General features: G+C 46.9%; 1 protein-coding gene across 2 annotated transcripts in view; it reads right to left on the reverse strand.

Annotated features, from left to right (window-relative positions):
- Positions 1 to 2,472: 2,472 nt before the first annotated feature.
- The window catches only part of adgrl1a (adhesion G protein-coupled receptor L1a), a 124,286-nt gene continuing 112,735 nt past the window's right edge, over positions 2,473 to 14,023 (reverse strand). The window contains exons 16-31 of one of the 2 annotated variants that reach the window (XM_049745391.2): positions 13,756 to 13,941; positions 13,646 to 13,684; positions 12,680 to 12,860; positions 12,476 to 12,598; positions 11,591 to 11,796; positions 11,181 to 11,354; positions 10,093 to 10,302; positions 9,499 to 9,719; positions 9,196 to 9,262; positions 8,897 to 8,988; positions 8,291 to 8,459; positions 8,023 to 8,178; positions 6,936 to 7,032; positions 5,391 to 5,513; positions 4,483 to 4,500; positions 2,473 to 4,396 (exon numbers count right to left, since the gene is read on the reverse strand). In XM_049745391.2, the coding sequence (XP_049601348.1) occupies positions 3,528 to 4,396; positions 4,483 to 4,500; positions 5,391 to 5,513; positions 6,936 to 7,032; positions 8,023 to 8,178; positions 8,291 to 8,459; positions 8,897 to 8,988; positions 9,196 to 9,262; positions 9,499 to 9,719; positions 10,093 to 10,302; positions 11,181 to 11,354; positions 11,591 to 11,796; positions 12,476 to 12,598; positions 12,680 to 12,860; positions 13,646 to 13,684; positions 13,756 to 13,941 (2,931 nt within the window). In that variant the 3' untranslated portion in view covers positions 2,473 to 3,527. The remainder of the gene's footprint in view (positions 4,397 to 4,482; positions 4,501 to 5,390; positions 5,514 to 6,935; positions 7,033 to 8,022; positions 8,179 to 8,290; positions 8,460 to 8,896; positions 8,989 to 9,195; positions 9,263 to 9,498; positions 9,720 to 10,092; positions 10,303 to 11,180; positions 11,355 to 11,590; positions 11,797 to 12,475; positions 12,599 to 12,679; positions 12,861 to 13,645; positions 13,685 to 13,755; positions 13,942 to 14,023) is intronic. The other variant, XM_049745393.1, reaches the window with a different exon arrangement.

The raw sequence follows: 14,023 nt of genomic DNA on the forward strand, positions 1-14,023 counted from the left end.
CCGCATCCCTCTCCTTATCTCCACATGCAGCCTCGCCACAAATGCAAGCATCCAGCCGCCTACCCCTCCGGCCCCAATCCAGGCTATCGCTGCGCCACCCGCGTTGCTAGCGACATTGTCCTCTCTTGGGACTTCTTCAGGTTAGGTAACTCCACATATTTCGAGGGCATTTTGACACCTTCAATAGGCTTACCATCTCGGTTGCCATTATTCCAGGCCAAAGCATGACTTTGCGGCCTTTTTCTGACATGGCCGCCATGCGGAAATTCATTCATGCCGACCGACCAAAGTGCGTACTATTCATCAGACTTAGAAAAAACTAGAGCAGACTACAAAGTGGCTGTCAGTGGCAAAGTTCCCCTTGATGGCAATGCATCAACGCATGTGGCGGCCATGTTAGCAGGGGCGAGTGTCCTATCAAAAATAATGGAAGGCAAGGACATTAGCGTAGCATTAGCATTGTAAGCACGGAGCTCAAAAGGAGTGTTGTGCCTAAGTATTCCATATCCATGGCTTTTAAAACATGCTTTCTTTTTTTTATACGGTACTTGCTGATGTCAGGCACTTTTTGGGACATGACTATCTGAACTCAGTCTCAGTCTTCTCCTTGTGAGCATCGGTAGACCGAGATCTTCACGGATCTCGTTTCGAGAGGTTCTTGAAACATAACGACCCCTCTCTTCTTCCGTTGCAACAAAAAGGGGTCAAATTCAAGTGAACTGACTCATCAACACACTTTGCTCCCTGCTCACAATAAGCTGCAGGCTTTAACAAACACACGTGTACATTTTAAAATAAAGGAGCGAGGCCCAGTTCACTACTGCAAATGAGTATACCCAGAGTGCAATTAGAGCTTTGGAAAGCAGAAGAAAGTCCCCCAGCCGACACCGTGGGCCGCAGCCTTCCTCGTGTATAATCATCATCATTTAGCACAGTATGCGCAGTCTATGTTTATTGCGATATTAATCCGGGATAAACAAAGCTTTTGACAAAACAAATTAACATCCCTCAATAGAAAGCGCCGTGCTAATGGAGCCTACTGAGACTGATATTAAAAAAGCGGATGAGACGGGAGGAGAAAGGGGAGCTCGGGAAGGTGCTGGGAAAGGCAAAATCAGGCCCAAGGTGCCTAAACGGTGTTTCACCCCGAGCTCTGGAGATCAGCATCAGCACATCATAACAGAGGAGCTAATTGTGGTGATTATGTTGGTAATTAGGCTGCGGATGAGGAAAGCTGTTTTCAGCCCCGTCTGATAATACGCATTCATTTGCTGTCAACTGACCAGGACCGCATTTGCTCTGCATATCGAGGGCTCGTTTGCAAATCCAAGATCTATTGCACACGTACCCTTTGGTGAGATGAATAATTCAGATGTTTTTTTTTTTTGTACGCACTGCACTATTTGCTATAATATTTACGTTTTTTTTTTTTTTAGCAAAAAATAAAAGAACAAGCTAGGCAGCAATGATGCAATGTGATATTATGCCAAGAGCTTCATTTTTGAATAATTTACAAGTTTCTCAGGTTTGGGCGGCATATTATTATTAATATTAAACATACCATACTAGTAATGATGCATTTTAAAGCACCTATGATGGATTATTTTAAAAAAGGAAAAACATTGCCGTAAGTAAATTCCCCTGAAATTGAAAACACATGAAAAAGAATAATGTCTCATAAGAATAAATAAATAAGTAGAGAAGTATATTTATTCATAAGAATGAATAAACAAACATACTATAAATAAATAGATAAATAAATAAAGATTGTGTTTTTGTGGTCTATATTTCCTATTATTTGGCCTTAAAGTTCTACTCAGGGAGTTCTCAATGCAAATATACATTATCAGTAAAATTCCCCTTTTGTTTTCCTGTTTTTAACCCCACCTATGACCCCCCCCCCCCCCCCCCCCCAGTGGGCTCTCTCTTGAGTGCGGCGGGCAAATGTCGCACAGCAGCGGATGCATATATTTCCTGCTCACGTTCCAGCCACAGAGCTGCATCTTCCTCTTCAAAAAAAAAAAGAGGAACAGTATGTGAGTTAAAAAAAGAGCCGCAATGGTAAGAATGAATCAAATGTGAATAAATCTTTTAAAGAGAGAAAACATACAAGAAATAAATAAAGCATGGCAAAAGGGAGATAACGGAAGGTAAGAAGTCGGCTCCTAAAGGTCAGGGAGATTGCGGTTGGACTGCATGTTCTTTCGCCTCTCTCCTGACAACTCATTTCTCTCAAATGTATCACACTAGTGCACTCCCTGAGCTCTTATCTTGCGCCAGCTCCTGTCTTTCCTACCCTTTCACCTTGCACTTGAATGCACCGCAGTGACCGATCCGAATGTGTCGGCCATTTTAAAATATCTCCCTAAAATAGACGTAAAACGAGGAAAATGAATGAAATTTATTCTACACCTGTATGAGGGGTCAAAAGTTTTGTACTTGGAAAAAAATAAAAACGTTCCAGTCACAAACTCCCCAAAAAAGAAACATTTTATTTTTCTCTTTTGTTGCAAGTACAAGAAGTCCATTTCTCATTGCGCATTTTACCTTTGTTGCTTTTGATCATCCGGCCCGTTGTCCCTATTTATTTACACGGTAGGAATAAAGCGAAATCACGCTGCAGTTCTCGTATGTACATGTTTTGTTTATAGTGAAGTCGTTCACAACCACACACAGGAGACAAAAGTCCACTTGGGCTGGCTAGGCTCTAACACAGAAAGTACCAGGAGGCGGAGCGGGGGAGAGCCCCAAACTCTCCCGGGGATACAAATCCAAAGTCAACAAAAGGAATAAAAACATAGCAAGGCAGTCATGTCTTGGAATGCCTAAAAAGCAAAACAGGCAGAGAGGGGCAGCGGGTGAAAATGTTCTGGGAGAGGAAATGGGACAGCACCTCCACCTCTAATCCAGGAAAAGAAGGCAAACTCCTCTGAAACGTCTTCAACTGAAGATGGACAACTGGTTTCACTTGTAATCTTCAATAATGAGCACTTCAGGATATGTGTGTGAGTGTATGTGTGTGTGTACTTTCTGTTGTTCTGGCTCAACAATAGAGATTTTTTGGCAACAATGAAGAGCTTTTCTGTGAGACATTTTTTTTTTTTTTGCTGCTACGAGACGCCGCTCGTCTCCATAGCTGACTAGCAAACGATGGCCGGTACGAAAGGGTAAATAAGTGAGCAAATACAAAATGATAGTCTCGTCTCCGGAAACATTTTACAGAGCTTTTGTTAGAGCAAAGTATTGAGAGATCCTAAAAGGGGAGAGGGGGTGGCCGGGGGTCGGTACATTCAGAGTGCTGGACTTGGTCCAAAGGAACCGGGTAGGCTTGGATCGATGTTTCTTAAAAAGTCAAAGGCTTCTTTTCTGAAGGTCACTCTGTTTTGTCTCTTCTATTGGTTCAGTCAAAGTTAAGAGAAAGAAAGGCAACCAAACAAGCAGGAAGTGGACCGGCGCGAGGGCGCCGTAGGCTAGGGGGCAACTCTGGCCCCAACTCGGGTCCCCGAACTTCCCTCTCGGGGCTCCGGTCACAGGCTGGTGACCAGCTGCATTTGTCCATCGCCCTCGTTATGGGAGGACTCCTGAGCCTGGTGCGGAGGGTCCCCGCTCGGCCTCTTGGACTGGGCCTGGTAGAAGGTCTGCATGGGGGCGCCGCGAGAGCCCAAGGCGGGCCTCCCGGAGCTATAGTAAAGTTCTTCGGGGGGCTGGGCCGATCGGGGAACCACCTCCAGGGGTTCGGGACTGCTGTCCGGGTAGGGAGAGTCTCGCAGGTTGCTGATGCTGGTGTACAGAGATTCCCTGGCGGGGGAGTCCGGCGCTCTGTTGCCCGTCTGCCCACTGGAACTCTGACCGCTGTGGCCGAGACTCTCGGTGAGGTCGGCGGTGTAACTCTCTGACTCCTCCGGGTCGCTCTGGTAGAGGACAGACTGGGCTCGCTGTAGGAGCAGGGGCTCCTCTAGAGCTTTGTACAGCAGCTCCACATCCTGCGGCGTGCGCTGCCTGCCATCCCTCAGAAAGTCATCGTCTTGGTCTCCCGACTCGGGCCCGGCGGCTGCTCGAGGGTGCCCCCCGGCTAGGCCTCCGCAGACCCTGTCCCCGGCGTCGCCCCCTGCCATGTTCCCGCCGCCTCGCAGGTTGTTGTGCACCAGCTCAGAGATGATCATCTTCTCGAAGGCGGCCGCGTCGGAGAGATTCCGCCGGCCGCTGCCCAGCGTCTCCGAGCTGCGTGGGTTGAGCAGCGGCGGGGTGCTGTCGCCACCCCCGCTACCGCTAAGGAAGTCACAGCTGCCACCGCCTCCTCCCCCTGGACCAGCACGCAGGGAGTAGCTGTTGTTGAAGTTGCCGTTCAGCGGCAGCGTTTCCATTCCGCAGGGGTCACGGGCCTTGGATGTGATCTCTGCATCCAAAAACAAAGAGAGAAACCAGTTTGGACTTCGAAGTCTGTAAAATCAAAGCCCAAACGTAACGACCGAAGACACTTACTTGGATCTCGGAAAGTTCCTGTCCATCCGAGAGAATGCCGTGCGAAGGCGATATAATGAAAGACGGGAAGTGTCATTTAATGCAACATTAACTTGATCAATTCATTTTTAAAGATTTTTAAATGGCCACCATTACTGGAATGAAAAAATCTATCCGGCCTCTTTCGCCATCTTTGCGTCTCCTTCTTGGGAATCAACATCCCAATTCAGGCACTGCCTTGTCATTTAAAACGCAAATATAATGCGACCTTCCTCTTTGGGATTCTTTTGACAGCATGTGAATACAGTTGAGTGATTTTATTTGCTCTTCCTTGAATCAATTCAAGAGTCCCGTCTGAACAGAAATGTCTCATTCTGGAGCAGCAGCCTTTCATTCAGGCAGTGCCACTGCGGTGTAATTAGACATTCGACTGAAGCGCTTTCTCCTCTTTACTGGCTCTCGAAAAAATGTCTGCGGCTGTCAGCTCTTGACGTATCTGTCGGGCGGAGCGTTGAAATATTTAACAGCGACGCCGCCTCACATTTCAGCGGCCGGACGATGGCCGAGATGGCAACGAAGGCAGAAAGTCCGAGTTCGGAGCAGTTTTTGATGCGTCACCCGGAGTCACGTTTTCTGGCGACTGCGATGATGTGCCAATTATTACCGATTATTTCCCAACTCCATTCTTTGTATTCACGCCGATTCATTATCCTCCTTAGCGACGGCACAATTGTCCCCCTTGTGATTTCTGGCAGTCAGAGTCGCAGCGAAACTTAACTCATCAGACTGCCGTTCGAGATGAGGCCAGATGGCAAAGTCAGGCTGTTTGTTTTGCGCAGTCTGGTTAGATCCGTTTGACAGTTAACGCAGGAAAGGCAGTGTTAGTTTTGTCAACTGTAGATGTACAACACACACGCACATAAACTAACCTGTGGAGTTGAAGACGCCGGGCGAGGGCGGGGTGAAGCTCTCAGCCAGCAGCGTGTTGTAAGGAGACGTGCCGCTGCGTGTCTGCAGCACCGGGTTGGCTAAAAGGTGGTTGCCCATGGCCGCTGTAATATAGCAAAATAAAACATCCACATACATATTGAGAAACGGGCACTTTGCATTCCAGGCAAATAAAGCCCAGTCTGGGTAATAACACCTGAAATGACACCAATGTTTACAGTTGCTTCAAACGGGGCTGTTTTTGTTACAGCGGTGTTTTATGGAGTCATTTCGTTGCCTCCTGATTGTAACCTTTGAGTAAAAAAAACACAATTGGAAGGAAAAGTCACTGTTTGCTGTTATTGCCATTTGTTTCCCTTTGGCTCTCTTAGGGAGGGAGGTAGAGAGGGAGGGAGGGGGAGGATCAGTAATGCATGCCATTATGTACGTAGTCCCAGAGTGCAGCCATTGAAACACAGTTAATTTTACACTGAAAATGTGAATGCCACCAAAAAGACAAATAGAAGTGAAAGCGCACGGAGGATGTGGCATAAAAGGCCCGAGGCAACCGCGAGCAGAAATGCCATGAAATTAAAAACAGGACAGCATGACGGAGAGCGCGCAGACGCCAAGTGCGAGCTGCAGGTACGGCCCCGGCCTGCCCTCGCCTTCATCACCTGGAAAATAAAAAGACGGCTATTTATTCATCATTTCCCCTCCTCCCTCGAAGCCTCTGGCAAAGCGTGTTGCCTGCTTTCTACTTTGGCTTGTTCTCTTATGTCGCTTCAACCTTTTTTTTTTTTTTTTTTACACCTCCTGTTGCCAGACCCCCCCCCCCCTCCACAAAGAGGCAAACGCCACCAAATTAATGTGGATACGCTCCTTTTAGGAATATCCGAGCTACCAGATTGAAGTGAAGAGGGAAAGTAGGGCAAAGGAAATCATTTGTGCAAGCATGTCATGAGCACCTTGCTTCCACGACCCGCCAGAAATTGTTGTGCAACATCGTAACACAGTCTAGTGGAAAATTAAAAAAAATAAAGAAGCATCTTATTTTTGTTTTGAGCCGTTGTTTTATTTCCTTTGACTGGAAAGCAAACCTGCATCCTGGATTGTGGAAGGTGTTTGAACAATTGACCGAAACACGATTGCTAGCCTGCTAGCTGACGTTAGCGCTGTAACATGCTCCCTATTTCACGCTGAAAATTTCATCTGTGCCATTGATCTGAGCAAATGATAAATCCATTAATTAGCCTCAATGTTCATGTCAGCTATGACGTCCACCCCGTTTATTCTTGAATCAATTAACATATTGTAATTCAAATTACAGTCGGCGTCTGGTCTCTATTGTATGCAATTAACCTCACGTCACATTTTTCTCTCAAATAAAATCTATTTACTATCGGTACCGCTCGGAAGTACACGTGACGTCATGATGGAAAGATGTATGGTCTCAGTTTCTGAATTGGTTCCAGTTAAACAGCTTTGGTGACACGCTACTAAATTTCCTTCAGCGTACAGTGGGGTGCAATAGAAGGCAAACTCACCGCGGTTGAGCGTGGGCGTGCTGTTGATATCCCCCGCCATGAAGGAAGATTCCGTCTGCTTCCGAACCGTGTCATTCCACATGCGGCGGATCCGGCTCTGAGGGAAGGAGCAGCGGAGGGTGAGGAAAAAAACAAAAACGTGTGGTGGCGGGCATGGGTGAGGAGTGGGGGAGTTTTATAGCTCTGCGGGGATGCTGTAATCACAACTGCGGCGTTTGCTATAAGCCACAAAGAAAACAAGAGACACAAAGAGACAACTAGGAGACAATGTCATGTCATCACGAAAGGGCCAAATAACGACGAGATGTGCCAGACATGATTGCGGCAGCTGATGTTGTCCCATTATGAAAAACATTCTTTATTGCCTGCGAGAATTGTTTCTGATGCTGCGTGTTGCTTGATTGCTGTTTAACACATAAAACAGACCAAAAATGTGTTTTTCGAGAAAAACGTCTCAGTCACGCACACATTTAACGACTGGCCTTAAAGTGTGTAAAATTGCACATTGGTATCGAATGAGAAACAATACAAAATATAGTATCTTTTAGCACTTAGTATTTGGTGTGTTACAGTTTTAACCATGCGATGATAACAAGTAACAAATGCCAAAAAAATAAAATAAAAAATTATCTCTCTGAGTGTGCAAATGCACCTAAATTCGTGGCTATTGTGTGAACTTGACAATACAAGCTTTTAAGCTAAGTGGCTTCAGTTTACCGAACACGCCTTTACAAGCCAAAAAAAAAAAAAAAAAGTCTGTGTATATTTTCCTGATTTAGAGGGCTATTTATCTTATTATGACTCAAATTTGCTCGCAAAAATAAAGTGCGGCCAATCCATCCCATTTTGGATGAAACTCAATCACACCGGTAAGAACCATTTGTCATTTGCACACAATTTCCGAGCTCAGCGAGAGAAGAATGACGCACGGCGGACGTGATGAATAAATTAGTCAAATAAAAAAAAAAAAGAAAAGGGATGGATTAAAAAATGTAAAAAAATAATAAAACAAAAAAATAACAAAACAAATGATTAAATAAATCGCGTGTGTCATGCAAAAAGCACAACGCATCCATCTTGCCTGCACCTGTCTGTGGGCCGCCGCATGTCGCGCTTGACTGCCGCTGTAGTACCGATTGTTAGCACGCAGGCCAGAGTTCTTCATGGCGCCGTGGGAGCTGCTGGTGGACGTGCGGTTGCAGCAATAGGAATGACGCAGGCACTTGCTGTACTCCTTGTGAACCTGCGACGTACGGGCAAAAAACACATTTGTCACAGCAGCCCTGGTGCGGACAAGAAAGCTGGAAAACACACACAGTCATCATGGGACTTGGAGGCCAGAAGAGACCAGAGACCTTTTTCTGAAGAGCGCAGTGGAAAATGAAGATGAACATGCCCTGGAAGGCGTTGAAGGTGGTGAAGAGGTACGCCATGATGAGAGAATTCTCGTTGATGAACAGCAGGCCGAACGCCCAGGTCAGCCCCAAGAGGAACAACAGAGTGATGGCGCCCAACACCCACGACCTGCAAGACAGCATGTCATCACATCACAATGATTCCAGTAACAGCCTTACTAAACACGCAATTTGAATCACAGGTGAAGGCAAACACTTCAGCTGTGAGTGTTAATAAACAACTCAGAAAGATTTGTTTACTATCTGTCAAACCGCTGCTTGTTGTGAACTTTGAGTTGAGTGGAGCTCTCTGTCGCTATATCCTTTCATTTATTTAAGCAGACAATTGAGATGACACATTGTTATTTTGCCAGCCGAGAGGCAATTTAGAGTCCAGAGACTTGCCCAAGGACAAATTGTTTCTATATTTCCTATGGTGAAAAACTATTTTAAACCCTCAACCAATTTGAAGACTTCAGCTTGTGTTCGTGCTGAAAGGTTCCACTGTATAACTTCATGTTAAAAAAAAAAAAAAAAAAAATCAAAAACTTGCAAAGTCCATCTCACTTGATGCTATCCAGACGGCTGGAGTCAGGCTTGAGCGCCGACGAGTTTCGAACCATCTTGTGTAAGGTGATCATCAGCAGAACGAGGTTGAGCTAAGATAAGGAAGAGAGAGAGAGAGAGAGCGCGAGCAATCAAATAAAAGTGCAGCGGAGCGTGGAGCAAAACGCCCGCCTTTGCACTTTCCATAACCTCAACCCAAGTACCACGCGATACTCTCCAGGTTTGACTGCGCAATATCGAAAGCGCACGCCAGAGAGAGACAAAAGAGCCATCACGCTGGCAGACAGTAAAGCTAATACCATAATAACAAATGAAACGGGTCCAATGAAGCTCCAGATGAAGTAGTTATCCACCCGCAGCCAGCATCTGGAGTGGCACACAGAGGAGAAGGGAATTAGACCGAAGTGAGCTCAAACAGAGTCACACACAATTTGGTTGTCTCTGCGGATTATTACGCGAGGGCTAATCATCGAGCTTTTGGCTAAGTGTGTTCACGGAGGCCGGTCTGCGGGGAGGCGCGGGATATTACGCTCCCTGCCGGAGCTACTTCTCAATCAGCAGGTGCCAAAAAAAAAAAAGAGAGAGTCCGCCTCGGCACGTACGCTTTCTTGGTCCCGTAGCTCCTGTAGTCAATGGCCGCCGAGATGCCCACCACCAGCGCGGGGAAGCAGTAGCCGCACAGGTAGTAGTACTTTTTACGGGAGTACTCGCTCTCAAACACCTCCACCAGCATGAGATAGAGCTGCACGCCCTCCAGACACATCCACGAGAAGGCGGCCAAGAAGAAGAAATGCAGCAGTCCGGCGAAAATGGGACAGGCGATCTGAAGCGAAGGGGGGGTTGGAGATTGAGGAGCAGGGAGGAAATTCAAGTGGAGAGGACAGAAGAGAAGCAAAACTATCAGCTAGTGTAGTTGTTCGGTTTGGGTGGAGGAGGGGGGGGGGGGGGGGGGAAGTGAGAAAACTGGCTGACGAAGAGGTTATCAAAAGTCTACACACCCAAATTCAAATGTTATTCTTTTGGGGGATAAAAAAAACAATCAAATCAAGACTCAATTAAAAAAATCAAAAAGCAGCTGAAGTAATGTGGTCGCCCAAATTTCATGTGCAGGTGTACCTAATGAAGTGTCCCATGCTAATCTCTTATCAATCTACGCAGTCCTACAACTGGGCAAGAAATTTCACCGTAAAGCTCACCTGGTAGTCGGTCTTGTCGATGCCGACGAGGAAGAGCAGCTCGGCGACAAACAGGTTGACGCAAAGGTTCTTGTGGATGGTATTGCGGTCGGTCTGGAGGCCGCGCAGGAAGCAGAAGGTCGAGATGCAGATGGCCAGGCACACCAGCGAGATGACGATGCCCACCCAGGTGATCACAAACAGGATCAGCTCCTGCATTCTGCCCTGGAACTGAGGCCCCCGGGAGGCGGAGAAAAAACAACCCGAGAGGGGGACGGGAGGACAAATGAGACAAATTGAGGTGGCAACAACATGAGACAAAGTGCGAGGACGACGGCGAGATGAGAAATGAGCGTGCCGAGCGACAGCACAAAAGGAGAAGGCAGAGAAAAGGCAACAGCGCTCCATTTAATATTTGTAAATATATGCAAAGAGCTAAAGTGTGAAGACAAGAGACAAGAAATCCTGGGTTTAAAAAAAAATGTGAATGTCAGCTGGAAATTGGAAGACAGGAATTTGTAAGCCTCCGCAAGTGTCGGTCGGCTTGAAAGATGGACAGAAGGAAATATTTCCAAACAAAGAGGCTGTCAACTTGCAGAGCGTGCATTAATGCGGCCGCATTAATTACTCCCACTGCTGGACCGCATGGCCATTAGAGGCGGGCACCGCCACGCATTTCCTTCATCACTGATCGGGAAAATTAACAATCAATTATCCCTTCATTCTTAATATGATTAGACTCATTATAAGGGCAGAAAACGTGGAACAAAATGGCTTCTTCCACACAGAAAATCTTAATATTAAACTCTTCGTTTCAAAACCCGCAACAATTTTTCTGCCTTTTTTGAATCCCCCGAGGATCCCACAAGATGGCGCCCAAGCCCTGGCTAATAAATAGCAAGGTAGTAATTGGTGTCAAGGAAGTATGTTGGAGCGATACATCTCGAGTTTTGTAAGATCTTTGTATGTTGGGGAGCGGCTAGGTTTGGCCTGGGTTGTTAGTGGAAGTTATAAAGTAGGCTTGAGTCTTATCCAATCCCAACTCATTAGCATAACCTAAAAGTATATCAGTTAGTTCCAAGTCGAACGAGGCCTTCCCGTGTACTCACGTCGGTGTCGTGATGCGTCATGAGCACGGCGAAGTTGGTGAGGTGGCTGCAGGAGCAGGTGGTGTGTGTGTCGTTGGTGTCCAGCAGCCTGCAGCCCTGCGTGGACCACTGGCCCGTCATGGAGCGCTCCGAGTAGTTCCAAAAGGAGCAGTTTGGACTGTAGTAGTTCTCCAACTGGGAGAAGAAAAGTTAACAATACGTAAAGGAGTGTTGAAGGATTACAACACAACATCATCAATCGTCCATGTTGCTTTGCATTGTGTGTAGCATTAAGCTAGCAGACAAAATTATATGGTGTTTAGTTTTTGTTTTGTTTTTCAGTAGCTTGAAACTTTTTGTGACGTTGGCTACTGTTAGCTAGCGCTCACTGAAAACGTCCCGTGCACCTTTGAAATGGGTGAGACACCCACCTGTAGATGTTTGAGCGTGAACACCACCGGCTCGGTGAGGAACACGCGGCTGGACTCCTTGTTGATGGAGGCCGAGATCACGTGGGAGTTGACCGCCAGGCGCCTCCGGCCGTGGGCTGGCTGCGCGTCCATCTTGACCGTGGCGTTCTCGGTTGACAGGAAGGAGCCCAGGTTCTTATACATGATGAACACCACCTTCACTTGCCCTGCGAGACGCAACCAGAGAGGCGGAAAGTAAAAACGGGAGCGCAAATCGAAGCAAAACGGGGCCGTGATATGCTAATGGCGCTAAGAGTGAGCTATGGAAGGGCGGGGTGTGAAGGGGCGAGAGAGTGGGAGACAAAGAGAGGGAGTTAGTGAAGGTTAGAATGATGGGAAAGAGCGTTTCATTTTAACGGGTAGCGGCGAGCGAGATTTAATGCGGAGGCCAATGGAACATTCATCCCTCAAGCATTCACAGATCTCTTATTATTCCGTATGAATATTTCATGCGCGTTTGTTTCAATCATTCTAATCTGGTTGCCGAGCGCAGACAGACAACAGAGGAGGGATTGGGATGAGAGCAAAAGATTGCTGAGATCGCCAGGCGCGACCGGCGGCGGGCCCGATTGTGATCGACATGCCTGCCCGGCCATTCTATTAAGACTCCAAACCGTCGCGGAGCGGCGGGAAAAAAAATAAATGGTCTCAGCGCTTTTTGTTAATCTGATTAGCCCGTTATTACGAAGCTCTAACTCAGTCGATGCTTTAGGCTGGCATAAAAATGCAAATGGACTGAGTGAGCGGGAAGTTAAGGTAGAGCAGGGTGGGCAAAGTATGGCCCGTGAGACACTTAAGGTCTGCTATGTTTTTAAATGCGGTCCGCTGAATTTTTATATTGCCCACCGTTGCGACTGTACTGCTTGATGGTGGACGCCGACAGATGGATGGTGCTGTCGTTGGCGTGGTTGAGAGGGAAGGACAAGTCCTGCAGTTCTATCTCCGTGTTCAGGACGTGCACCTCCAGATCTTGCGGTGGTGGAAAAAAGAAAAACACAATATAAGACACGGATGATCCTTTTTGAGTAGTTGAGTGCTGTTCTCGCTCACCAATGTTGGCCGCTCGGTCGGAGAATCGAGTCCCGTACATGTTGTTGGCCAGAAGGAAGGCTCCTTTCTCCAGGATGTCCAGCAGCATGGTGGCCGTGTGAGCCTGCTCCGTGCTGTTCATGTCCTGCCACGAGTCCAGCGAATCGGGACGGAGGAGGTTGTCCACCGTCTGCACCACCGCCTGCGCAACATTTATTGTCAAAAGAATGCAGTCAGTCAATTAATAATGTAAAAATAGTCAAGCCGAGACATCTCGGGATTTATTCTTTATCTTGTCTTCACTTCCTCGCATTTTGTATCTACTCCATGACAGCCACATTACACATTCTATTCCCTCCAAATAAAATTCATTTAAACGGCAATTTTATTTGAGTAGCCCGTTTGATGAATCATGTAATTCTCTTCTAGAGGCCTCTCGGAATGAAAGATTGACTCGGTCGCTCGTGCCATGGCAGGCAGTCAGAGTCTTTTCTGCTCATAAAATCTACATGGCATTCAAATTGGCTCCATCATTGCCAAATAGTCGGCTCTCCAAAATAGCATGTAGGAGCTATTCTTCTTGCAACAACAGCTTATGAGGTGTCATGTAACTGCACTGCGAAAAGGTCACGGAGATAAGAAAGGCTCCTTTCATCATTACAAGGACAAACACACACACGTGTGTACCTGTTTTTATGATATTACGTTATCGCTTTCGCAGATATTGCTGAAATATTGAAAAGGTGCAGCTTGGTAGGACAAAACGCCTCACATGCTAACGGCTAAGGTTGGGAAAATTAATAGAAAAGCCCATAATTGTTTTATCAAATATTACAATTTTATTCTTATTTTATTCTTTCATCCTATTCTAATTGGAGCTGCCACTTGTAAGAGAAACACTAATTAGAAAACAGGAACGAGGTTCCCTTGAGGATTCAAATTTGCTTCACAAGTGTGAAAAGCTGGCAGACAAAAGAGAACACGTACCTGGATGTAGGCCCGACACGTCCGCTCGCGCTTCTGGAACTGGGTGGACAGAAAAAATAAGTCAAGGCAAAAAGAAAAAAAAATCGATAAATCCGACTTTTTGCGTGCACCTTATTGTAGTTGCGTGCAGCCGACTCCTTGTTGCCGGGCCTGAGGGACTGCAGCTGGGCATCCAGGATGTCCAGGAGCTGCTCTATCAGTCGCACCGACGAGCTGATGTCCCCGGCCTGAATCCGCCCTCGCGTGTGGTTGGCCAGCTCGCCGGCGATGTTCGCCGCATTCTCTCCGCTTTTGATCTTTTTGGAGAAAAAACACACAAACACGTGTTTTATTCAAGAGGAGCCAGCCGGCGCTAACAACAGGCTTTGATTCCGCCCA

This window comes from Syngnathus scovelli, chromosome 16 (genome assembly GCF_024217435.2).
Source record: "Syngnathus scovelli strain Florida chromosome 16, RoL_Ssco_1.2, whole genome shotgun sequence".
In the NCBI taxonomy this organism is placed as follows: domain Eukaryota; kingdom Metazoa; phylum Chordata; class Actinopteri; order Syngnathiformes; family Syngnathidae; genus Syngnathus; species Syngnathus scovelli.